Source organism: Acanthopagrus latus, chromosome 15 (assembly GCF_904848185.1).
Source record: "Acanthopagrus latus isolate v.2019 chromosome 15, fAcaLat1.1, whole genome shotgun sequence".
Classification (NCBI taxonomy): domain Eukaryota; kingdom Metazoa; phylum Chordata; class Actinopteri; order Spariformes; family Sparidae; genus Acanthopagrus; species Acanthopagrus latus.
In genome coordinates, this window is record NC_051053.1 from 14,509,451 (window position 1) to 14,537,060 (window position 27,610).

The 27,610-nt window shown below is 42.1% G+C and overlaps 2 protein-coding genes across 13 annotated transcripts in view; one reads left to right on the top strand and one right to left on the bottom strand.

Moving 5' to 3' along the window:
• Positions 1–19,378, bottom strand: part of march5 (membrane-associated ring finger (C3HC4) 5) — a 28,118-nt gene extending 8,740 nt beyond the window's left edge. Inside the window, exons 1-2 of the mRNA XM_037123285.1 lie at positions 18,972–19,378; positions 8,352–8,554 (exon numbers count right to left, since the gene is read on the bottom strand). Of these exons, the coding sequence (XP_036979180.1) occupies positions 8,352–8,554; positions 18,972–19,000 (232 nt within the window). The 5' untranslated portion in view covers positions 19,001–19,378. The remainder of the gene's footprint in view (positions 1–8,351; positions 8,555–18,971) is intronic.
• Positions 19,379–19,501: 123 nt separating this feature from the next.
• cpeb3 (cytoplasmic polyadenylation element binding protein 3) overlaps positions 19,502–27,610 on the top strand; it is a 42,505-nt gene continuing 34,396 nt past the window's right edge. For 6 of the 12 annotated variants that reach the window (XM_037123272.1, XM_037123273.1, XM_037123274.1 and 3 more), the window contains exon 1: positions 21,639–22,897. In XM_037123272.1, the coding sequence (XP_036979167.1) occupies positions 21,761–22,897 (1,137 nt within the window). In that variant the 5' untranslated portion in view covers positions 21,639–21,760. The other 6 variants (XM_037123278.1, XM_037123280.1, XM_037123282.1 and 3 more) reach the window with 6 other exon arrangements.

Here is a 27,610-nt window from a genome sequence, read left to right on the forward strand (position 1 = left end):
GCACTCTGCTTATATATATCACTACAATAAATACAAAAATAAGAAAGGAACACTGCAGCAATGATGCAGCAAAACAGACAACGCTGTGCTCCTCCTGCTCACTTTGAAGTGCACTCGTGCCCAGCGTATCCTGCAGCTAAAGACTGGAACTCCTCAGACGACATAAATAAAATCTCAGACAGGAGGTGCAGAGATTTACTTTGTATTTATGAGTAGTATACATGTTATTTATTGAGCTTGAAATGAGATATAGTAAAACCTTCTAGTGGCCTACAGCCTGATTACAACTGAATGCAGATGTGGAGTGGCTACTTCAGATGTCTGGTTCAAACTTTATCATTGCTGGTTTAGGTTTAATAACAAAACAGCCATAATCAGGTACAACCCACCTAATCTGGTAGTCCAAGTAATAATCCCAAATAATCTGCGAGTGCAGCTTGACCTAAGAATGACATAATGCAAGTCATTAAATAACAATATAATAAAAATGAGCAAAGTTGTTTTGCATGCGGTGCTCTATCGGGAGAATAAATTCATCTAGTCTTTATAATCTAGAAATGTGACCACCACAGACATGTGACAAGTCAATAAGTCCAAGTCTGAAGCGAGTCCCAGAGTCATTTTTTCTTGGGCAGGTCAATTCCAGGTTGTGTGTGGTCAATTTCAGTCACTTTTTCGTCAACCAAGAAACTCAAGTGTTATATGCATCTGACCTTTATAAAAGAGAAAATATAAAGTATTAGCATCTGCCAAATAAAGATCATTGACAAATTTATTCAACCTGTTCGAAAACTATAAAAATGAACTGAATTAGTTTGAGATTCAGTGAGCTCTTCATCACTTTTAAAGAGTAAATACTGACAGCCAGGCAATAAATCAATCCAGCTTGAACACAGACAAGTCATTCGAGTCACAATGTCTCATGTCAAGTCTCAAGTCTTTAACTCCTAAATCTAAGTCAAGTCTCAACTGATTTATACTGTCATGTCAAGTCGCAAGTCATCAAAACAGTGACATGAGTCGACTTAGGTACACATCTCTCCAGACCTGAGGTCTAATGACAAACGAATGTCACGTTTCAATCACAGGGAAACTCTGCAGGACAGCTGTGATTTCACAGACTCATCAGCAGAGCGGCGGTATTACTCCGTTCATCTCCGCTCTGCTCCATCGGCCTTTGATGAGCAGCACCGTTGGCTCCTCCTGTGACCCAGTTTCGCTCCCACTCCTCTCTGCCAGACACATCCAGCATCCCTGCTGCACGATTCCCTCGCCACCTCTGTCTGACACTAGCTAATGGGATTAAGAAAACGCACTTTCCCCTGAGGATGACGAGCCTCTTCAGGTAAACTCAACAGGCCTGGTGCATACAACCAACTGCTGGTCAACACATCCTGTCCAGATACATTCAGCTGCTAAATTAACCTTCTCTGTGTTGAGAACATGTCTAGAAATGACTCGACTTCCATGATTCTGGGTTTAGCGCTTAGATATCAATAGAAAGATTCACAGAACATCTTGAGGCTGAAACTCTTAAAAATAACAGGCAGATCAGTGCTTACTTTGACATTTTAAGTTGATGCTATTTCACAAAGCATTTTAAACTATTGAAAACCTCTCAGTCGCAGAAGTAAAAGGCGACCCAGAGGACTGAAACCAATTAATAATAATCTCTCAGCTGATTTAGGTGTAATGCAGCTAACATCAGTATTTTGGACAAATCTAATAATGAACTTTTAAAAGCAGTTTTTGATGCTGAACAAAACAATAATGATCCATGTCTGGACACAGGATTCATGGAGTTTGCAGCACTGAACTTAGTTGTTTGTCAGAATGATTAAAACACAGTCATTTAAGCAAATAATCACAGAATGCTAATAAAAAGCAGAGCTTTATTTGGTCAAAGCTATGGAGAAGTAGAGAAAAAGAAACTTGTTTGATTCACTGGGGAAAAATGTGTATGCGTCTCTCTTCATCGACATAATGATTTGGTTCCTCATGCTTCAGTGTATGAATGAATATTTGGCAGTTCATACAAGAAACATGTCAGCCATCACAATAGGGTTGGCTCTGCTCCACCTATTGTCTCAGGAGTTCTCTCAGTCCCAGGAAAGCATTCTCTTAGCAGCATTATTTTACTTTGACTTTTATTTAAGCAGGACGAGCCCCATGAGATTAAAAATCTTGTCTCAAGGGAACCCTGAAATTTATGAACTTTTAGCATAATTGTGATAAGATACTCTGTGAATACATCCCATTTCCAAAGCTCTGCTATTTGCATACAGTCCCGCTCACCATTACTGGCACCCATGAATTTTAAGTACATAATGTGGAATATCTTCAGAAAAAAATGAATCAGGTGAAACATTTCTATGGGGAACTCGTGTTTGATACGAAAGAGCAAATGATAAACAACAATTCAAAGCAATAAACAATGGGAGGAAAAAATAGAAAAACTTGAAGCTTGCTGTGTCACTGGTATTGGCACCCTTTGCTGTAAATCAGCATGGAAACACATTGTGACTCACCTGTGGTGAATCACAAATGAGAATCACCTGTGATAAATTGTCTGTGCCCATGTGACATGAATTATCCAATGAATGGTGACGTGTGCATTTCAAAAAGCCATCTGTTATACCCTGTTCCTTTGTCACAATGGTGAAGACCAAGGAGCTGTCTGGGGACATGAGAAGTGCAATAATTTACAATCACAAGACCTCCAAAGGGTATAAGGCCAGATCCAAAGACCTTTTATCCCTGTTTCAACAGTACACAATGTTATTAAGAAGTGTGCCAAGCATGGAACTGTCAAGAACCTCCCTGGACGTGGGGGGGGGGGAGAAAAATTGACGAGAGAAATCTTTGAAGGTTGGTGCGAATGGTGTTAAAAACACCACGTCAAACATCCAAAGACCTGAAGGCCAACCTGTCCTTCAGTCTGGGGTCATGGTTTCAACAAGTACCATACACCGCACACTAAACCAAACAGGGCGTCATAGGCGAAGACCAAGGAAGACGCCATTGCTAAGGAAAAGACATAAAAATAAACGACTAATCTTTGCCAAAGAGTACCTGGACAAACCACAATCCTTCTGGGAAAATGTTCTGTGGACAGTAAAATAAAAATAGAGCTTTTGGCAATGCACACCAACAGTTTGTTTACAGACGGCACAATGACGTCTACAAGCAAAAGAACACCCTTCCAACAGTTAAGTATGGTGGAGGATCCATAATGCTGTGGGGCTGCTTTGCTGCATCTGGTGCTGGAGGCCTTGGCGGAAAGCAGAGAATTATCAAGAGATTTTAGAGTGAGATGTCCTACCCAGTGTAAGAAAACTTGGTTTGAGTTGAAGATCATGGGTCCTCCAGCAAGACAAAGACCCAAAGCACACATCCAAAAGCACACAGGAATGGTTGAAAAGGAAAAAAGTGGAACGTTTTAAAATGGCCAGCAATGAGTCCTGATCTCAATCCAATTGAAAATCTTTGGTATGAGCTGAAATCTGCCATTGGAGAAAAGAGACCTGCAAACGTTCAAGAGCTTGAACAATTTGCAAAGAAAGAGTGGGAGAAAATACCAGCTGAGAAGTGCAAGAAGCTTATAGATGGCTACAAGAAACGTTTGGAGGCTGTCATCACTGCCTGAGGATGTGCAACCAAATATCAAAGAGGGGTGCCATTATTGCTGCACATGTTGTTTTTTCTGTTTCTTCTTTGAAATTACAATATGTAAGTTGAAAAAAAAAATTTTCTTTGTTAAATTACTTTGGACCTCCAATTAAAAGATCCTGATGATATAAATTTGGTATATTTCCATATACTTCTGAAGACACTGTAGAGGTTATGCAAAAAAATGAAGGGGTGCCAGTAATGGTAAGCAGGACCCGATTCCCAGGGGGACAGTCTGAATCTAATGCGACACTTCTCTCATTTAAAAATGCAAAACTGACAAAACCTTAAAACTTAGTTTCAAACAGCCAGTTAGATGTGCTGCTTCTGCCCACTCATCCTCACAGTCTGTCATCTTAACTGAAGGGAAACCAAACAGAGTCTAACACAGCTAAATCAAAGATAACACAAGCCTCCGGTTGCTTATATAAGTGCTCCGTAAATGAATGGTGATTGTGGCAAAAGCCTGCTGTATCATTCTCTATGGGCGCCATCACTCAACAGATCAGCCACAGCAAAGAGGAAGTTCCCTTTCAAAATAAACCACTGGCCAATCCATCATAGCAGTCTATTGCTGCTGGGCAAAACCGCTTGAGCATTTGAACACATGACAAAGACACACAAACTTTGGAAAGGGCGTCAAGAGCTGATGAGAGTAAACACTTTACCTTGCAGGCCACAACTACCCTGTGACAAAAAATGAACCTGGCCAAGAATAACTAACCACCAGGACACAATGATGAGGCAAACTGTGAGAAAACACTGATGCAATGTGTCTAAATAATGACTTCAAAGTTTACTGTGTCATACAGGCTCAATTCATAATGTGTCTCATAGCCAGAGTATCTGAGTGAGACAAACAATAGATAACATGTTTGTATATCCTCTTTCAGAAACTAGAATAACTGCTTTGTGGGTGTATGTCTTTGCACACCAGTCGAGTTGCAGTTCATATCACAGGTTCATTTGATATGTGGTGATGACTGAAGAAATGTAACAAAAGGTATGGTAGTCCCAAGCAAAAAGTAATCATGATATTGACATGTTTGATTCTGGTAAATACATCTCAGAGAGATACGTCGCCTTCACTTATTGTCTGTTCTTACAGGGGAACACAGAGGACTGATAGAGATAAATATAGAAAGAGAATTTGATTTGATTCACTTGTTCATCATTGTTGTTATTATTTGGTTCCTCACTTAGAGACTATTTCTACAGAGGAGTGATTTGTCACATAATGCAACAACATTCATCCAAAGCTCAACATTAACACAACCAATGAGGACTTGTGGAAGACTACTGCAACAGTTAATAACGGAGTCAAACTCTGTATGTGTTCACGTATTTGGCCAATAAAGCCAAATCTGAAACATTGTTGCTTCTCACACGTTCAAACCAGCAGCGCAGGACAGATAAACAAACACCACAGTTTGAAGGTGGGCACCCACGATTAGTGTCACCAATTATATCACTCCAAATGTGAAATATGGTCACAATCTCCCTTTCAGTTCCTGAGTTATGCGTTAAATAATGGCAAGGAGTGTTTCTGCAGGACTTTATGTCACAGTGAAGCTGACCTTTCCGATATAAAATGTCATCACTTCATAACTTTTTCCTGTTTGACAATTGTGTGAAATCTTGTCATAATTAGCATATGAATTATTGGGTTATTGTCAATAATGTGTTTTGTGAGGTCACAGTGACCTTTGACCACCATAATCTAATCAGTTCATCCTTGAGACCAGTTGGATGTTTGTGCCAAATTTCAAGAGGCATTCCTGAAATATCGGGTTCACAAGAACGAGATGGAAAGAAGGATGGACAGACCGATGTAAAACCGAAAAACACTATACCTTCAGCCAATGCTATGGCTGGTGCAGAGGCGTAAAAAAGTCAGACAAGTTCTCTATGACTGAACAAGAATAGGATTGCATTCAGTTCCGCCTGTGATTGAATATAATAATTCCAAAACAACAATAAAAAATAACTTTGCCCCTGCTCTAGAAGTTCATCTTTGATTTCAGAATCATCATTTGACAGAATTAAAAAAACTACACAAGGAAAAGCTACATGAATATCCAGCGTATCCCTGACTGTGAATGATTTGTCCTAATATAGCCCTAAGAGCACCTCTCCTTTTACCATGTTGCTTGGCAACCAGTCAGTCATGGCCTCGCCTCAATTTCACTGATTCACTGCACATTTGTGCTTCCCTCTTTGCCAAACAGTGATGAATTTGTAAGTAATGGAATTATTCTTTAGCAGTGACACAAACACTGAGCTCTTGTTTACTCCATTAAGCCAGTGACAATAAATACTTTTTTCTGTGATTTAAATTGAAGTTGCGAGTTCAACATTTATTCAACATCTCGCGACTCTTGATTGTAGTGAACAATCAGACGCATGCACTATTTCATAAAACCCAGATGACAGAAAACGCTTAATAATACTTTAAATAAGCTACACAAGAGGTCTTGGTCAGACATGTCATAGTAAGAATAGCAAAAGTGTTACAAATAACATTAAAGATGGTCTACTCTATCAAAATGTCTGACAGTGCGCCAGCACACACAACAGCATGATCTGGACACTGAAGCCATCATTAACTTACTATTTACATCTGTGTCAAAATGTCAACTGTGAAAATAAAACTTTGTGTAATGCAGGTTTTACACCTGAAACCATGCACAGCAAAAGAAGGAATAAGTATAAAATAATGAGTACAATTTTGAACTGACCTTAAAATGGCTGTGTCTAGAGCAAACAACATGCTGTAAACTATGTTGTATCTCATTCTAATGCTATCAGCGTATTCAGCTCGAGTCTGACAGATCCTGCTGCCTCGTAATTCAACTATCTACTCTCCCACTTTGAATTTCTCCTTCCTGTTAGGCTGTAAATGAATTGTGTAAAGTATGTGATCATTTTTCATGACTATGATAAACACAGAAAATCGCCACTTAAATGGTACATTTGTAATTTTGGAACATTTCTTTCAGACATACATTGGTTCGGCACGATTCTTTAGAATTTAACAGATGACCTCCCTGGAAACTCCTCTGTCCCCATGTTGGTGAGATACGTTTTGCTTAAAGGCAGATTTTTTTTATTTGTAGGCCGACAAATGTGATAATCTAATGAGTTATCAATTATCACTCAACACGTTTAATCAATTAAATGTGTTATCAGGGACTGTTGGACTTTTTCCTGCATTTGATGTTGATGCAGCACTAACTGCCTGTGAGCCAATTAACACAATCTTAAATATGGAAAGCAAAGGGTCTGACAGACACATTCACAAATATCCAGCAATGAGCCAAGTGCCAATGACAAGCTCTCAAAGTGGGATTCACACATACACAGGGTTATTTACTGAGCAGGATGAGGAAATGTGTAAAGAAGCTGAGCCGAACCTTCTTCTTATAGCACCAAAGTGAGTGACAGCACAGCCTTGGTCACTATAAATATACATGAACCTGTTTACCAGGCGGGCCAGGCCTCCTGCAGACTAACATTGTCTTAAGGCCAGCTACTGTCTCAAATTGCAACTTCTCTCTAGAGGTTGAAATAGCAGTGGCCCGGCTGACCTTATGTGTGTCCAGGTTTTGATATTAGGCTGTAAAACTTCAACAAAAAGGGCCTCATCTACTCTATAGACGAACCTAGAATATTCTTCTGTTGCTACAAAATGCTGCTGCAACAAAAAGCATGAAGGCTGTCACTGTCTCAGAGAGATATGAATGGATCTGAGGCTCAAACTGAGTGAGGAGGTTTTGGCCAAATAAGCATGGTAATATTTGGTGTCTGTTCATTAGATGAGTCATAACTGGTGTTTGGGAACAACTGAAGCCCTCGTCAGTCTGACGTGTCAAGATAATTGAAGCAGCCACTTTTCTAAACTGCTGCTGGTCAATCAGCCAGGAGCTGGGCTGTATAACAAGTGAGCACCCTTCTGCTCCCCCGTCACAGTGAAAGGAAATATTTACCCAGATCACCACAGAACCTATGCTGGCTCCGGAATAAACAAACATCCACTCAGGCAAGACAAAGTGAATAGCTCTCAGGGCTTTGGATACTGTTACAGGCAGCAGCTATTAAGTGTGCCTTCAAAGAAGAGCTTTAGCAGTCAATGTACACAAAGACCTGCTGCATAAGGCTGCTTTAAAGTTGACATCTGGTGGAAAATGACTTAACAGAATTACAAGTTTTTGACGTCTATTTTAGTGCTCTATAGCAAAGACGGTTGACAGGCGATCTTCTTCACTTCCGTCCCTGTTTGGACATGCTTCATGCACATAGCGGCACTCAGGCATTGTTCAGTCGTCAGTGGGTTTGAAAGAGAGACTGTAGAAAAATATATTTTATAAAGTAACCACCGTTAAATTGTCAGTGGCTTCCTGTCAGTACACGGTCCTTTGTGCAATCTTTCCGATAGGTACTGTGCATGTGCAACTTTCAACAACGCCAAGAAAGGATTAAGAGACATCACTCCTGAGCACCTTTCATTGTCAGCTCCAGAAAAAAAAACAATCTGTATAATTCTGAATGTGATTAAGACTTTTTAAATCAAGTTAATTTCTTCTTGATGAGGTATATCAACTGCTTCCTACTTCTCACTGGTGTTTAAAAGCATAACCAGAGATGGTCTTTTTTTCTTGACTTCTTTGCGAAATGCTACCTACCCAGCTTGGGAAAGACGATGAGGTACTCTGCATTGCATTGTGGGCAGGCCACACGTGCCGTGCTGTTGCCCCGCTGCTTCTCATCCACCCAGCGTTGCAGGCAGGCCTGATGAACCCACTTGGTGGAGCCACGGCAGCGACACGGACGCACCCACTCTGCCGTGCGGTCGTCCTCGTCTGTGGCGAAGCACACCCAGCAGCTCCTACAAACACACACACCCATAGGTTGGATTAAGACAATGGAACACATTCACACACCCTGATAAGTAGAAAAAAGGTTGGATATTTCTAAATGGATCTCAATTCCCCGTTGTGTTAGAGCTGATGAAAACCGATCTAATTTGATTTGAAAGACACAAAGTAATTAGATAGAGCTTCTGCATTTCTAAATCAAAGCAATGTGATAAATATCTTTGGCTCGAGTAAAAACAACTCAAGCAGAGCTCCTGCCCACTGGCACAACACACAGGCAGCCAAGCAAGGGGCCAGCTAGAAAAAAAATACTGGGCTTCAACACATGTGACCATAGATTTAGTGTTGGAAGAATTAAGAGGCTGGCTCGTGGATTCAGTTCAGAAGCCTCATTCTCATCACCCCTGTCATGCATCTCAATTTTAATAAAATGCTGTATATATGTCTGTTTGTATGTGTGTTATGCTTTTTTAACAGTGAGGCATGTGTGTGAGCATCTGTTTGTGTGTGGTAGACTGGAAGATAGGGTGAAAGAGAACAAGCAGGATGAAATGTAATCTTTCTTGAATAAAAAGCAGGCAGTGAATGACACAAAGTCACCTCAAATGAGTCAAAGGTTTCATCTGGCCTAGCTACAACACACGTGGACACGCACACACACAGCATCACTCTGAGCCAGGGACTCTAAAATCTGCCAAAATCAACACATAAACCCTATAGGCAAACACATTGTTATATGCTGACTGCTTGTCAGGCATATCTGAGAGTACAGCAGGAACTGTTCAATGCACTCCCTCATACTCATACGAGCAGACCCTTTATCCTGTCATCTAGATACAGGGCAAAGAATTTCCGGGGGATTATATTTCCGATCACATCACATTGACAGATATCAGGTTTCATAATCAATGTTTTTTTTTACCAATATATCCAAAAGAGGGCCATCACTGACCACATGCACCGTTTCTTTTGCTAGATCTGACCAGTTGCTTTGCCTCTGGTTTGAGCCTCATTCTTCTGACATTGCCTTTAGGATTTACCACGCTACTATTCAAAACTAAATTTACTGGGGCATCCCTGTGTGAGTGGGCACAATGTTCTGATAAACCACAGCTCGGATATGCAGCAGGGCTTGGTTGCAGACAATATGAGGAGACAGTCTCCCTTGTGTGTGACATCCAGACAAATACCTTGTACTGGCCTCAAGCCAAACCATATTTTAACATCCCCCTCCTGCCCACAAGTGTCCCAACACAACCTCCTTCCTCTCTTCCCACCATATTTGCCCCATACGGTGAATATCTTGAGTAAAATGTCCACCTCCACCTCAAACTTATGCCTCCTTAGTAAAGGAACCGTAAGTATTTTTGGCCTGTCTTCCAATTAGTTGGACTCCTTCTGTGAACAAAACACCCCCAGTCCTCCTCCACTTCATGTCTGTCCAGCATCTCGGAGGCAATTTGATCCAAGTTCCCTGACCTTATCCCAGTACATCTCCGACTGTGACATTATATTGCCTTTCCATAATTAATCAGCGGCATGCGACTGGTTAGAAGGGTCACCACCCCTGTGTCTCACTGCATGAGGCTCATTTCAAGAATCTACACCAGTGACATTTTTATTTTAGGTTAGACCTGAATAACTGATTTAAGAAAATTTGCAACAGCAGGCCATGACTACATCAGCTAAGCTCCCAATCTGTGATTTCAGAGTTCAGTTGGTACCGAATTAGGAATGAAAGCAGTTATTGTTCACCAGTGTGATAACTTTTTAAAATGAAGAAAATTAACCAAATAAAATTAAAAAATGTAAAGATTTCACTTTAAGCCACAGTCCCATTCAATTCAGCCTTAGACTAGCTTGTTGCTAGGAGATCCTCTGGTTCAGGAGCTGGCTGCTACCTTCGACCCATTTACAGCCCGACTATCCGTGTGTGACATTTATGTTCTCATTTTCATAATTACACTGAACCTTGAACAGTTGGCATTTCACTGGATGAATGAAACAATGATTAGTCCACACACACACACACACACACACACACACACACACACCCCTCATAAACCCCTGGCATCAATTCAATGAGGACAGAAAAACTTTAATAGAGATGATGTTTCTTTCTCTCAGGCAGTGATTATGTACATTTTCCATGTGATTTGCACGAGGACATTTGTGATAATAGATCTGGGGAAAGAAATGCAGATTATTATTCTCAAAATCGAATAAACAGCATTCATACACCACCTCCACCATTACACAGATGAAAATGAATTCTTTAACAGGTTCATCTGTTTTAGAAATTCATTTAAGCTCATGACAACCATGCGAGTGGTTGGTTTAAAACTGGGCCCAGTGCAGGATGAGAGGTACAGCTCAGGGAAGTATCTCTTCTCTGAAAGGGTTTAGACAACCAGCTGCCTGTGCCTGACATGATGAGATGTATCTAGAGTTTACAGTTTCATTTCCCGTCTTTAACAACAGGTATGCCGGGAATGAAGAAACCCTGCTGCCTTGTTACTCTCACTAGGAAGAAGGAAACGTTTCTTACCGCATAAGGAATATTAGATATATTGGACTGTGGTATGAATTATAGCTCTATTTGCTAAACTCCGCCCCCCCCCAGAATGCAGAAATTTCATTAATCCTAAAAAGCCATTGTAAGGATGGGAAAAGGTCTGCTGGGTTTACTGGCAATCATTATGCAAATAAAGTATAATAAATACACGTCATAATTTTCCAGAACCAGTATATTAGTAAATATTTAGTAAATTAATATTAGTAAAGAAAGTAAATTCTCCAAAAGCCTTTTTAACATGCTATACATCTACCTACACAGTGATTGAAAAAAAAAATGTCTGTACTAACATAGCCTTACAAGCTGATGGCAGGGATGTCACAGACTAGTACCTCACGAATATGCCAGCTCAAAATTAATATCACACAATAAATATGTGCGACTGCCTTCAGTGAATGTCATCTTATTTGTTGATGGGCTGACAGCAGATACCAATGTTTGACTGAAAAAATAGTCCATCATAGTAAAAGGCAAACATCCTCCCGAACTGCCTATTAAAAAAAAAAGAGTCACCAAAAGGCTATTTGGAGAAAGAGGCTAGTGAGCTTTCTAGTTACTGCATAGCAAACTTTTATTGGTGAACACCTCAGACAGCACTTCCATGCTGGCTTCAACCTTCAGCGGCTGATTCAGCAATTTCCCTTAGTACAGTACACACCACGTATATTTCAACCTTGCTGCTCCCACATTTAATAATGGATGTAAAATCTGGGGCCTTCTGTCATCGTCACACTGAGGTCTAGGTGCGCTCTGTTACAGGGGGCTCAACTGTGAAAGACTATGGATGACCAACTTGGATTATTTGCTCGGGTTGCTGACTGCCTGCGATGGCTAATTTTCCAATACTCCCCTGGTACTGAATAAAACATGACGATGCAGGAGAGGAGCCTTAGGGTCAAGGCGCTCAGGTGACATGGCCAGCTGAAGGGCTACAAGGGGCGAATGTGGTAAATCGGAGAGTGGCGGAAACCTCCATTCACACTTCTGTCTAGTGTCCTTTTAGAGCTCACTTCTGACAGGTATGTGAGCCTGCACTGTAGCCAAAGCTCCCTGAAACACCATCAGATGCATTATCACATTTGCATGCACTGCAACGCTAGGAAAGGTAAGGGGTGAGCATGCATTTTGTGGCAATTTCCAATGTTCTGCACTGGTGGACTTTATAACGCCCCCCCCCCCTAAAACACAAAAAAAAAAAAAACGCCCAGAGACTGAAAAGTGAGGCAGTTATAAAATACGAGGATGAGGAGATGAGTCGAGCAGCGGACAGATGTCTCCACAAGAGCAGGACAGTTGAGAACAAAACCCGGCACTCCCTCAGATCCACTGGCTCTTATTCCTGTAACCCAGCCCCACTGCATGACAGGACCCAATACAACAGCATCGAAATGTTATCCTCTATGAGAAACCTTAAGCTCCAGCTCGCTGTCGCCTCAACCTGGGTTAACAGAACACTTGAGCAGATAAACCTGCACCGGGATGTACAAAATGGTCTCCTGCTTAAAGAGAATTCCTGTGCAATTTGACAGGAAAACTGGCCTGTAACCCCATGAATTATAAACAACAGACACTACAAAAGTGTTTACTACTTGGAACCACCATCATGCTCACAGATGCTACCACATATGACACATTCCCCATTACTGCTTAACAAGACCTGAAAGGTTGCCATTAATTTGTCCTGAGAACATGAGATCTGATGATGGGCGACCTGCCTGAATAATTCTGAAGTTTGGTGACCTGCCGTCTCCACCACTTATTTACAGGCTAAACAGGCAAATTCGAGTGGAGCTTTGCTGTTTCCACAATGAGCTTTAATCCACCTAATTCTAACCGACTGCTTTGAAACTTCAAGGGCAGGCAAGCGGCAGTGTGTATTATCCTTTTCATTCCACCGGTTATTCTGAAAAACCTTCAAGCTGCCAGGATCAAAAGAATGTGCAGCAATGAAGGACTGCAGATCCTTCTAGTCAAGCTAGGCCAACATCAGCTGAGGACGTCAATTTTGACAAGCCAAGAAGAAGCAAATAACAGTATCAAGAAGTCACACAAACACAGGGGAGGGGGTGTCTGATGGTGGGCTCTGAAGGAACATAGAACGACAGTGTGATTGACACAAAGTGTACAAAGATGAGTGTGACAATTTATCTACTTTCTCATCGTCTCACAAATCAGGCTCCCGTTCTTTAAGAAGCACATAAGCCACCCTACAAAGGCAGCTTTCACTTGGCAGCGGTCACGTGACTGTGGGAAAGCTTGAGGTTCCTCAGCACAAAGGCAGGGCACAGGAGGACCGGATTCAAGCCCACAAAGATCTTAAAGGAAGGTTAGGGTCTAGGAGGGCTTCTCCATGTCTGACTGCTTTGACTCAATCACAAACTAGCCTTGTCCATGTCAGTTAAACAACAACTTGGGCTGTTTGCCACCCTGGAACGGAACAGTATCCAACAACTAAGAGTCTAAGATTAGTACCTTACATGAGCCTTTGGCAGATAGACTGGAGAGCGTCAGCTGACACACTGACACTGAAAAGCTCTGATTCTTGGGTATTTTCTACACAAGGTGGACAATATCGGGTGCCTTCATAATATTGTGCAATCGATAACAAAATAAATGCCAGTTTCAGTCATTATTAGATCTGAATTGCTTGTATATTTCACTGTAGTAGATAACAGTTTGTGACAAAAATAACAAACTGACCAGTAGACATGATTCATTGACTTTTGTTTCTGTTGTTCAGTGCTAGACCCTGTGACCTTTGTATCATATTAACACGTGCACAGGAGTCTAGCAAATGGCATTTGCTTTGATTGGCTCATGACCTAGACTGGCAAACTTCCAATGTGAAGAAGACTTCGGCCAGTAGAGGACAAACCATTAATCTAGAATCTTCCTTTTTATGGAAGTCTCAATAGTCACATTCCACATTCACATGTTTGTAATAAATAATGTGGTAATTTTATTGTGCCGTCTGCGAATGTTCCCAGTATACAAACCTACAGAAAGGTGACACAGCACTTAAAAAGGTTTCAGATACCTCAAGCCTGCTAGCAAAACCAACTAGATTAAGACATGTCAACTGGCATTACCTTTCACTTGAGTTAATGCCATTCTAGTTTTGGTTACAAAGCCAGGACAGGTCAGCTGCTCACCAGCTACTGATTTCTGTTAGGAATATGTCCACAAGCTAGTGTATGTGAAAATGTTGGGAAGTTTACCCAGTTATTTTTCTATGACAGACCTTACAGATATTGGACAATTAAAAATACAAAACGTATCACTGACTTAAATTTATGGTTACAAATAACTTGATGATATTTCAGCCACGACTCATGGTGCTTTCAGGCTCCTATTTATTACAAACTATCAACGGTCTCTGAGAAAATGAAATATGAGCTATATGTAGGGCTACACGATATGGTTAAAAAGTGACACAGCGATTATTTCAACAGAGATTGTATTTGCGATACATTTTTTGATCAGTATGGACGATTATATTTTACATCACAATTTTCATTGTCATGAAAAAACAGTAAAAGCATGATGATGTGGCACTGCTCTCAGTCTCTGCCAACCAAACATGTTTTATTACATCTGGAGAATAAGCTCTGAAGGCCAGAGCAACTCTGAAGCACTACAACATTTCTTTAAAACACTGTTTTGTGGTACATTTTACCTATATCAAATCAATTGTGCGGCCCTAGTTATACGGCTATGATGAAGCAGATAAATGTGTTTCATTTTACTGTGCTACAACTACAGAAAGATGGTGTAGAATAAGGCACAATGAAAACTATTTTAATTTATGACATAAATTGGGCCCATGATTAATGAATTTGCAAGAAATATGTCCCAACTGTTGTCAGAATCATGACTAAACAATATTAGCCTCATAACTGGGTTTTTACTTAATCTGCATTGCGTTCTTACAAAAGAAGGCTTTTCCTGCTCGATCAAACTATGACTACTTTTCAGTTTTATATCATACAGGAAAATTAATGTTATTTCCACAGGAATGAAGAGAGCCTGGTGGAACAGACACCACTCCATACAAAAATTAAACCAAATCAGGGTCAATCATTACAAGCCCTTATGTATACACATAACATCCAGCACATATTCATTGAACCGGTCACATAAAGAGCAACAGGATCAGGATCTGGACAACAAACGCAGACAAGAAAAGAGTAAAACAAGGAGGTTATGTGAGAGCCAATAAAAAGGTCAGACTAGATTGAAATGTGTCCCCCACATCTATTTGTGAAACACTGCATTGCAGAGGCAGCTGGCTGCTTGTGGCAGGCCCAGATAAGAGCCTGTGGAGCCTTATGTTTGTCAGTGATAGAGGCTGGGTACACAACCGTCTAGAAGCGAGGGGACATGACATACATCTTCTTGCTATCGGCTCCTCAAACACTGTCAGGGTTATTGCCTCTGCCACACAGCCGCAGCACGCAGCTGAAGCACATTTCACAAAGCTCACATGCCCTTCCTTTCTTTCTGCTACTGTACCATGTGCTTGGGAAATGATTTCAAAGTCCAAAGTTCAATAATTACGGAAAGTGCTGCGTCAAATGCCTTTTAGTATGCACTGCATAAGCTATCAAACACCAAGGACTATTTTGAGGGGAGCAGCACAATGATGTGCTCGGACACACTGTTGCAGTATCTGTTGACCACCACTCAGGCAGGAAAGGGAAAATTATGGCCACACATGTACATACAAACACAAAATGTATTATTACATTAGGAATAAAGCTGGGTATACATTAAAACTGATCAGTTGAGGAAAATGTTTGAGATTTATCTACATCGGAGTTAAAAAACAGATTCCCTGCTCATTTGGTGACAGACACTTTGATCTAATCCCATCTAATCTTATTCTGCAGTGCTTGTGTGTCCAGGTTTTCACTTTAATTTTTGGGTGGAGTGAAGGTAGTATATCAAAACACTAAACCAATTATGAATCACCTGCCAGTTCAATCATGATTACTTCATTAAATTTGTCCCATGGATGTATTTGAGAAGCAAGATGATAACACTAGTTTATACACCATGACCAGCATTTTTTTACACTGATAATTTATTCCAGATGATCTAATATGGAAAATACATTGATAGCAGAAACAGACATGACATCAACTTAATCTATTTAAAACACCAATTTGTGTTTCAAAATGGCAGATCATACGACTAGTGATGTTGACGTGTCTTTTCTGCTGATGTCACAACAGAACAAGTCAAAACAAAAACAACATATGCATCTGCTTATAAAGTGTGTTTCGTCCTCCCTTGATATTGGGGGCTATGACAGAAAAGTTCAGTTCCATCATCAAATTTAAACCAACAGAGGCTGAAAAAACTCTGATCACATTGTAAAACAAGGCAGCGCTGATTAAATATAAATCATGATCCTGTTCACTGTCTATGTCTCACCTTACATGTTTTCTGAGGCATATTCATAGTGTACTGTTTAGCTGTAGCCATACTGTTACTAGTTTCAAAACAGACTCTGAGCACAAACAAAGCCACTCTCCAACTCGCAATACATCAATCATCAGCGGGGTGTTTACTGGTTCGATGCAGTACTGTTCATTCTGGTTGTTGTATGTTTTCTATCTTTTGAGCAAAAGGGTCTGATTTTCTGATCATGTAGCACAAATTTTCTTTAAAATGCTTGGCCCTTTCTACTGGATTTTTTGCCAGGGCCATCTCTCCAATGATTAAATGCTACTTTGTGCCCCTGAGGTAAGCTAACCTTTGTCTTCACAACTTCCAGTACAACTATTTTAATAAAAGCAAAAGACAAAACGGGTTGATGTTGTATTTCAAGGAGTCTTAGACCCCGATCACACAGACTTGTAAGTACAGGCACAGGGCAAAACAGTGTAAAGCAATGAGGCCATCATATCATATGTGATTAATGTGACACTCCATGCTGTTGCACTGAAAAGTTGAAAATATTTCGATTTTAAATAAGGGCTAGAAAAATTCCCCATGCAGTGCTAAAGAGGACTGTATGTCAGGCATGTTGCACCATTGGAAAGCAACAATTTTCTGGCAATTCATTTCTAATGACGCATCTCGGTGTGATCAGCCACTTAAATCACACTGTCAATATGGCATGCCAGTGGATCACTGTTTCTTGTAAGGCAGCACGAAGAAAAAGCCGCAACCCCAACTGAGAACAATACACGAACTCTTTATGGCAGAAACTGATGTTCTAGCCAACAAAACCAAGGAAGCCACACACAGGCAGAATAACAATGTGCTGAAGGTGAGTTCAACTTGTTGCCTGGAGAGGCTGGCTGCTGGCTATCACAAACAATAAAAAGAGCAGTCTTGTGGAAATGGATTTGTGGCTGCAGTGTCTGGATTTCATGTCTAGCGTGACCGCTAAAGTGACGAGATACAGCTCTGAGCAAGGTTCATAGCCACGCGCTGCTCCAAGTGACATGCAGAGCTGCTGACTTTGTGCCTTGACATCCCTGATGAAATGCACTGAGGGTAAGATTGTATGTGTTTATAGCTCAAAATAATTCCCCACCTGTCATGATGTATCTCTCCTCCATGTGACCATTAAACTGGGTGCTGCAGTCTGCTGAGTAAAACTTGTTTTGTCAGACATTTCAATGTCAGAAGCCATGTTTGAACTTCTTGTGTCAGCTGGAAAACTTGCCACCGCAACACTTCCCTGAGGCTTCAAAAATAATTCACCAACTTGTGTACACAGGCAATGGACAGCTAGGACAGTTTGGCAGTGTGACGAAAAGCTACATGTAAGTGTGTTCACTTAAATGTCAAACTACACAATAGGGTTCCCATTTCACCCAGTGGCAGTTTTGCTTTGTTGCCATCTGGATATGGTTTCTCTTCATTGCTTCCAACTATATGCGCTTGCTGCTTGTAATACTCCATGAATTCAGCAATTCTCACGATGCAAGTTTTTTTATTTTTGTTTGGTGGTTTGGGTGTTGAAACCTTCCAATGTCGAGTATGCCACTTGAAAAACTGTCACACACAATTTGCATACTGCTGCTTTGCTGTATCCTGGTTCAATTTAACATATATCCTCATTCTTAGTTAGTGACAGATATGTTCTCATACTTCCTCTCTCATATACAACCTGCCCAACAGATCTCTACCAGTCAGTCTTTGTCCCCACTGTATGCTCAGCATGATTTCCTCTCTTCTTACAAATCTCAGTGGTGACACAAGCTTCCTCCACGTGGACAATTTATATCATCAGGTTACTTAAGAGTTACATAAGTTGTGGCTATTTCATACACAAGTGCCTGTTGACAATGTAAATATCCAGATAAATGAAAACAGACGTGTCATGAGAATGGCCTTCAGTGTCCCGTGTAAAAGTAGATAAGAGGTTTATTCATTCAGTGCCATTATTATTGTTAACTGTGAACGTGACGATTACAGAATTCTTACTGGGTAAATATTAACAGGCCAAATGTTTCGAGGAAAGTGGCAGCTGACACTATGACCTCTGGTTAGCGTCCGGGTCAGGAGGCAAGCTTTACACTACATATATAATGTTCACAGAGATATGCAGGTATTATGATGACATGATGCAGCATTAATGTTATCACGGTAATAAGTTAACGGTCGTAGAGGACGTCATTCATCAACAGTGCCTGATTACACTCACTCTCTAACGTTTTCCAACAGCTAAGTTTTTGTCGGAGGTAGGTACGAAACCACAAATACAATTTACAGTTGATAAGTTTCTGAATACTTTGACAGCAGCTGAGTTAACTGCCCTCCATTTGTCCACCGTGGTGATTTTACGTAAAGCTACGTAGCTTCAATTAGCATGTTAGCCGTAAACTTGAACTCACCTGTCCAAATTCTGCTGCTGTTCCGCCATTATCGTGGAGACGCAAATAAATACGCAAATGCTATCTTGCGGATGGAGCAGATTAACTCCGTTAAGGATAAAACATTAAAATGGCACGCCTGTTTAGTTGCTCCAGCTGAGGTTGGCGTTGAATCACTTGCTCGCTTGCTAGCTGAGGAACTGACGCTAACTAGCTACATAGGCCTTTGTGTTGGTACGCGTTAGCTGCAGACGAGCCAGCTCTGAAGCTATTCCTCCGCGGTCATGGCAGTCTTAATGGCATTCATCTGCGCCCGGTGCACTGTTTCAACTAAAAATCTCTTTACATCGGCTACGGCCTCGTTTGTCACCAATATTATCGCATTGGCGTGACCGCTTGACTCCATTGACTAGCCGTCTCTGAGGTAACGCCAAATAGCACGGCTGTGCGTGGCTGCGTCATCAAAACAAGGACGGCGCGGCGACGGACGCACGTTCCCTGCCGTGGGAAATGTAGTTCCATGTCGCTTCCCACCCTCTTATGGCCAAAAATATCAAATTAATGTCCCGAATCCACTCCCGGTAGATGTACCAAAGAGACCACGGCTTCTTGCAGGTACAACCGTCATGAAGATGCACATCTGGCTACAGAACACGTCTAAAAGCGGTAAGACGTTTGAAACAGGGAGGTATCTTGCTCCTAAGCCTCTCTGTCTTCACTTGACTGTGAAAGTTTTATAGTCATACAACCTTAAGACTTTCCGCAAAACTGATCAAAGCAATTGAATTTTTTAAATATATTTAGTGCTCACTGTAGCCTGTAAATCATGCGCGTGTGCCTGTGTGTGTGTGTGCGTATGGGAGAGAGAGAACCAGAAAGAGAAAGACTACCAGTGCCAGTCTTATGTATTTTATTCACTGCTGCCTCAGTTGCTCCATCTTGTAACCTCGCCCATATGTCAGCTTTGAAACTGATACTTCTCATCGCACCAGTCAAGAAGGTATGACACTGGCTATATATTTGTTGACTAGCCACTGCAATCGTGAGAGACTACAACTCCCTGCAGCCTCGTCGGCATCATCCATGCGCCGCAGTCAATCAGCTGTTGAGGCAACTGCTGACTACCTCGGCACAAGGGTAGCTCGTTTGTCATATCTAAACCCAGACGAGGCAAACAGAAATATCTTTATTTACAGAGTATCCAAAAGGTGAACGATAAAAGGTAATTCAGACTCCACGTCAGGCAGAGGGGGGCGACCTGGCTGCGTGTGCATGCTGTTTTGTCGTTTGTGTGGAGGGACACATATGGATTAAAGGGGGATTTTCAAGGAAAGACACAGCTTCATGAAATGTATCGGATGCCTCGATCGGCGCGATAAGTGGGCATGTGAATGGTCAAGGGGGGTTTACGGGGCAGTGCGTGTGTGTGTGCTGAAGGTGCCGGTGAGGTGAGCCACTTACAGGCTGCTGATTGTGCTGCTTTGATGACCTTGGACGCGCAGCTCTTGGAGGAGAAAACACGGATTAACTGGTGGGGTGTGTGCAATGCAGACTATTGCGATTACCTTTGAAAGTCCAACTTGTGTCACTTGTGCCACCACGGTGCTGCTGAAATGATCCCGCATGTCATCTGGGAGTGTTGATTACAAAGTCTACAGGGTGTTGCATCCATGTTGTTGAGAGGCCTCTCGGTGTGTATGTTAGCCCTCCTGCAGTCGAGGGGAGTCTTATCAGTGTTGCCATTTGCTTTTAATTTAGTACATTTTTAACCTTGGGTGAGTTGACACATGTGGATGTGCCTTTTGCGTGTGCTCAAACTGTGATCCATTTACATTTTTTTATTTTTTATTTTTTTAGATTGCTCTGCGCTGTTTTGTTTAAATGATACAGAAACTTTATGGCTTTTCTGAATGCAAATAAAAATCGTCATAATAACGATCGAGGGTGTGCTTGTTAACTGGGCTTTTTTGCGAGGCGTTGGCTCTGACATGCAAAGTGAAGAATAATTTTGCATTCAACGTACAGTCTAACTTTCAGCAGAGGACAGCGAGTTGGGGCTGTCGGTGACATCCCGGCGTGTATTATTGCCTTAATAATGTTGCACGAGTACATTTTGTATTATGCCAATGCCAACCCGTGGCTGTGTCAATGCGGACCTCGGGCAGAGTCCCTCTATTGCGCTATAATAAAATCCCCCCCCCCTCTATAAATCATAATAAATCAGTGAGTATTGTTTAGCAGTTTTGTCGAGTCAACTTCATCTTATTCATCAAATGATTTTTGTCTTCACATCGGGGTAGAATAATTGGACCGATGCATGTTTTATTGTAAGGGAAAGGTTTGGATGTTTGCATAATAAAGTGCTCAGGTGCGTCACTTTCTGCTGCGTGAAGAAAAAGAAAAAAAGAGGAAAAGGGGGCGAAGTGTGCTTTTTTTTTTTTTTTTTTTTTTTTTTTTTTAAATGGAAGTCTTGTGTTAGTTCAGATAATCTCCGTGCGTCGAGGTGCCTGGGTCAAGGTAGAGCTGCCTTTTAACCTTGTTGAAGGACAGCTGTATTTACTGACGTATGTAAATGAATGTAGGGGAGGTCCTTGGGCAAAAAAACACACACCGAATCAGTTTCACATTGCAGCTCCGGAGTTCCTGCGTGGAAGGAAAAACGAGACGTGGCGAAATCTGGTGAATATCTGCAGCCATATGCGCCGTGTGTAATTTGTGGGATTTTCTGAATCATTCTGGTGTAGTCTTTGGGAAGTGTGTCCTTTTTTCCTCTCTCACTCGTTTTTTTCCCTCCTCTTCTTTTCGGCTAAATGGGTGATCACGCATTCGCTTTGCAGTTGCCCGGTCCCTCTAACATCATATCCTTGTCGGAGTTGTCCCAGTTCATCAGATACTACAGCAGCCCCGCCAGCCCGGTGCGTGATCTCCTCAATTACAACAGCAATAATAATAACTCCTCGTCTCTGTTTCCCCTCGTTGCAGCTCAGCAAACCATGCAGGATGATTTACTGATGGACAAAAACAAAGCCCAGCCTCACCATCAGCAAGATCCGACGCAAGTAGACCCTCCTCCCTCCACCCCGACCCCGTCATCGGAGCCCACTTCTTCTTCATCGGAGTCTGAGAGCCCGTCGACCGGGACCAACCAAGCGGCTTCAGCGCTGAGCAGCAGCAGCAGCAGCGGCGGCGGCAGCAGCAGCAGCAAGGACAAAGTGCCGATGGAGTCGCCGATCCTGCCCGGGTTGAGCTTCCACCACCAGCCGCAGGAGACCGGCGGCCCCCTTTCCTCCCCTCCCTCCTCGTTTGGGAGCACTTGGTCCACGGGAACCACCAACGCCGTGGACGATAGCTTTTTCCAGGGAATACCCTCGGTGAACGGGACGATGCTTTTCCAGAACTTCCCCCACCACGTCAACCCGGTCTTCGGGGGTAATTTCTCCCCGCAGATCGGCCTGGCTCCTCAGTCCCAGCAGCATCAACAGCAAGCCCAGCAGCAGCAGCAGCCGCAGCAGCAGCAGCAGCAGCAGCAGCAGCAGCCCCAGCAGAGGAGATCCCCTGTCAGCCCCAGCCAAGGCCCCTTCCCCCAGAGAAACGCTTATCAGACCATCATGAACAACAGCAAGGGGTCCTCGTCGTCTTCTTCGGCCCCGTCGTCTGCTTGGAATAATCACCAAAACGCCGCATGGAGCACAGCCTCCAACCCCTGGAGCGGGCTGCAGGCGGGCAGGGACCCGCGCAGAGCGGTGGGCGTCGGGGTAGGGGTCGGAGTCGGAGTCGGCGTCGGTGTGCCGTCACCCCTGAACCCCATCTCACCTATGAAAAAGCCCTATTCCAGCAACGTTATAGCACCCCCCAAATTCCCGAGACCCGGTCCCCTCACCCCAAAGCCCTGGATGGAGGAGAGCGCCTTCAGGACTGACAACAGCAACAACATACTGCCTTTCCAGGTAAATGAGAGCAGGCTCAGGCCTACCTCTGCTCCTCCAGCCTCGGTTTGAAATTGTTGACAGCTTTGACACGTTGTCAGTTTTACCTGACGGCCGAGCTCTCAAGAATACAGACACGTAGGCTGATGATTTTTGATGTATTCTCTATATATATTCGAGGGAAACCGTCGGTACCTGAGGTTAAAAATAGAACAAAGTGGGCTAGGATAAGGTCACCCTGAACTCATCAGTTCACATTCATAATCGGTCTGTAGCTACATTATTGAGGGGATATTTATTTCACAGTCAATTAGACAACTGTGCAATTAAGAAAACAATTTTATAACACGACTGACACTATTATCAATCATTGTTCCACATTCTACAATGTCTCTCACATAGTGATTAGGACGCACCTGCATATGCGTGAATTTTGATGTGATTCTGATAATTATTCAGCATTAAATGGCATTCATTTTAAATGAGCGATATCGAAGCCTTGACGGCTCAGTCGAACTGACAAATGGCCCTCAGTTTTTTTTGCCGGTAGTAGCGGTAGTAACATTTTAATAGGGCTTACGCCTGCAGATTGTGTTATGGAGGTCAAATAATTTGAACGAGACAGTGAATCCCTCAAGTAATATTCGTCGATTAATGATATTTTGAAATCAAAGACAAACATCACCGTGTCAGTCCTAGAAATGGTCGCTATGATCGTTTTTTTTTCTTTTTTTGCGCTAAGTGGTTAATTTTCCTCTGCCATCTCACTCTGTGAGGTTTAAAGGACACATGACGCATTCAGGTGTTCCTCGTAACCTTCTCAATTCAGACTGACAGGAACTCTGTGTGCGCACTCGTTTGCTAGATCACCCCGATGATTAGAGAGTATTTCTTGTTCTCACGGATATATTTAAAAATGAAATAAAATACCGTATGGCAAACAGCAGAAATAATTTGTATATTTTCCATCAAATGAACATTTGAATGCTCATAATTAAAGCAAATCTCTATATAGACATATATCATTATTATTTATTTGTTTTTCCTTTTTCAGCACCGTCGACGTCCTTGTCCTCCTTATCACGCGAAAATTATTCATTAATTTGTAGCTGTTTTCAACATTGTTGGCCTTTCATGTGCGCTAATTACAAAATTTTCGACGGTCCTTAAAGGCAGCGGCCGTACTCTCATTTGATTGGCTTGTGACCGGATAAAGGGCGGAGTTTGATGCTGAGGCGGAAACAGAGCGCAGGTCAAACTCTGAAGGTAGAGGAAGTTTTATTTTTCCACAATTTACAGTATGAAGCAGCCATAATGGACACCTTCTGGTTGTTTTTCCACATATAATTATACATATTGCAATTTTTGACGTCGACGTGTGTTTCCGTTTCTCCTGTGAGAACGCTGCACGTCTATTTAAACCAATTTTACACAGGTTTTACGTAACGAAGAAAGTGTTAAGCTAGCAAGCAAAACTAAAGCTAGCATTAAGGTTAGATAACACGTCTAGTTCGAAAATGGGTGACTGTGTCCCTGTCAGCAGTCCAAATTCAACAAAATACCTTTGGCTGGAGGTTCATATAACTACATGTGACCGTCATTTGGAAGGTAGAGTAACATAATAAACGCTGACAGAGGAAAGGGCAAGGATGTCCTGTTTATTCTTTGAAAGCAGAGTGAGTCATGACAGTTTCAAGAGGACAAAGAAAATGTTTTTATGTCATTTTTTATGTGGCTCAAGACCATGATCACATGGTGTTTAGAATAAACGGAACACACTGTACTGATGTTAACGGGAACGCTGTATTGTTGTTTCCTTGTTCAATACAATAGTAGTCCCCCTGTTTTTCGAGTTTTTCACTTAATGCCCCACACTGACATGTGAGAATCTGACATCCAGTATTGTTACATGTCTTCTGTCCCATATATATATAGGGAGTCAGTTTTGTACTGGTTTGAATTCATTTCAGTCAAGATCCTGCCTTGTCTGTTTGCAGAGCATACAAGCAGTACCAATACAGTATGGCTTTTGCACATGGGTAGTCATGTGTTTCCCTGTGTTTAGTTATGCTGTCTGACAAACAAGCCAAGATACAAAATAAGCCAGTTTTTCTCCCCACTAAAGTCACAGGCTCACTTAAAAAGGAGCACTTGTTCACCCGATCAAAGCAGTGACTCGGGAGAACGGAGCACCAGCCAAAATGCTAACTTGTTACTGCAGAGAGGACTGCGTGTGCAGACGAAACACTGACCGACACAGGCTGAAATTCCAGCCGGCTTGAAACGTATAGCCTTTTGAGGAGATAATGATTGTGTGTGTCAGTCAGGCCTCCCTAGGCAGTTTCCTCTGTTGTGTGCCTCTATCTCTTTTCTCTTGACTTGGCCGGCTCAGAGCTCCAGTGATCACCAGGAGACAAGGTCAAGGGGCCACGTGTCATGCTGTGTAGAGTGGTCTGTTTACAGAAAGGAAACTCAGGCGAGCAGCCGAGCTGAGGAAGAGTCATCTTTGCTCATGTGGTCAAGTGTTGCCAGATGAAGCATTCGGGTTAAAATGACATATTGCAGAAGTTCACTCATGTATATAAATGCCAAGTAGAGCTGACAAGGGTCAGTTGATTATAAATCTGCGAACATTCTGATAATGTATTTTTTTGAGTCAAGCAAACTCTGAGTTTCAATGCTAGTTAATCTATGTATATTCTACTGTTCTCTTTCTCTGTATATTATGATAATATGACAGTACTGTGTATAGTACAGTCGGTGTACAGTGTTTCACTTCCTTGAACATTAGAAAGCTTCGCCTACAATCACTGATGGCATTATTTAACTGCAGAGAAAGCAGAGAAATTTAAAATATCCTTTATCCTTTGCCAGTATTTGTATTTGTGCTTGGAGTCATTCAGCGTATTTGCAGGCATTTTCTGCTCTTGAATAATCAGTCAGACATGAGAGTATTCATTTAAGTGTTTATAAGTACCCCAGTGATGAAATCCTGGCTGTAGCTCACACGTAGCTGTTTAGCAATTACACCCATAATTGGGGAAGAGTTATCACCAGGCTGTAAGGTCAGGGTGCCACATGTCAACTGTGCTGTTTGCCGAAGTGAAACTCAGGCTAATTCCTGAGCCGAGCAGCAGGCAGGGGTGCACACACCGGCCCCATGCTGTCATGTGGGCAGCTGGTGCCAGGTGTACCTATTGTCACTCTGTAGATCACCCTCAGTATCCTTCAGGCGCCCACAGATAAAGCGGGGGGTGAAACATTGAGTCCCATGTTGTCCGATATGTGCTCTTACTCACCTGCTGCTGGGTGCCGCTTAAAGGCCAAGGAATGTTCGGAATTCAAGTTAACATGTCAGTGTGAGGCTTACGACGCAAAGTCACATGAGCTTCTTGGGAGATGTGCTGATTTGAAATGATGTAAGTGGCTTGTGAGGTCCTCTGTGATCATAATCACATCATATCAGATCAAGAAGTTGGAAGTTGGTTGGCAGACTGACAGGTGGATTCTAACAGTCAAATGCCGTCTGATGGTCATGTGAAGCGGCAGGAGCCTTGACAAGTGTGCGGGTGTAACCATTTTGATTGACATTACTTTGTTCCTTGTGTCATTTTTACTTTACTTGTCACCTAAACTCACCTTTCTATTTGCCATTTAACCCTGTGTGCAATGAAAGGCAAAACCAACTGCTGAAGGTTTCAGGGAATGGAGGGCATGTACATTTTCTTTCAAACTGGACTTTTAAGTCATTTATCAAGCAAAACCACAATTTGCCTTCAAGATTGATTATGATCTAAAATACTTAGGTCGCCCACCACTATTTTCTAGATTAAAGCTGCTGTAAGTGTTATATTTTTTAAATTAAAATACGTTAATCACAGTAATATACTGTTTGGTCAGTAGTTTGGTCAGTAGTCTGTGTCTTTCTTCTCAATGCTCATGCAGTAAAAGAAAAAATAACTGTTCTGGCATCCCTGCCCACTTTATCCAATCAGGACAGAGAACTCCATAAAGAGGCAGTCCTGTCTGCTTGTGTATGTGTAAATGGCTATACTGTACATCTGTTCATCATAACTCTGTGGGTCTGTGCCCTTGATTGATTGTGTGGTGGTAAAGCTGCACATTTTGATATTAAACATAGAAGGAACTAACTTCCTCTCTCGTTATTTACATTTATGATAAATTCACCATCTGCTTCTGAATCTGGCCCCAGTAACTTTATGGAGCAGCCTTTATTTATTAAAAACAGGTATTCACTCGTATCTTAAGGGGCGACCCTATTTGTACCGTTGCTGAAGTTTGGTGCTGTCCTTAGCATTATTTGTGGCTTTTTGATGGCGGTTTCTTGCTGGAGGCGTATACTGCAATGTAATGTTATCGTGCGGTCATTTCTGAGGTTGTTAAAACTACGTAATCTAGTGGTCTGCAAACTTGATCTCTCGAGGCGGGGTCTTACTCGGTGTCATGGTGTGTTAGACCATGGATAAAACTTACACCAGAAAATTCCTTTAAATGCCTGGTTTGTTTTTGACAACACTCTCTTATATGTTGTTTATGTGTCATGAGGAAAGACGAGCTGCAGTGTAGTCGAGAAAGGTCAACTTGAACCTGCTCTCCACATTCTGGGTTTCTCGCGTGATGTGTGAAACAGTAAAGTCTGCTGGGGACTTTTGTATATATGATCTCTTTAGGTCGTCTGACTACACTGAGCTCTCCGACCTCCGCCCCTCACTG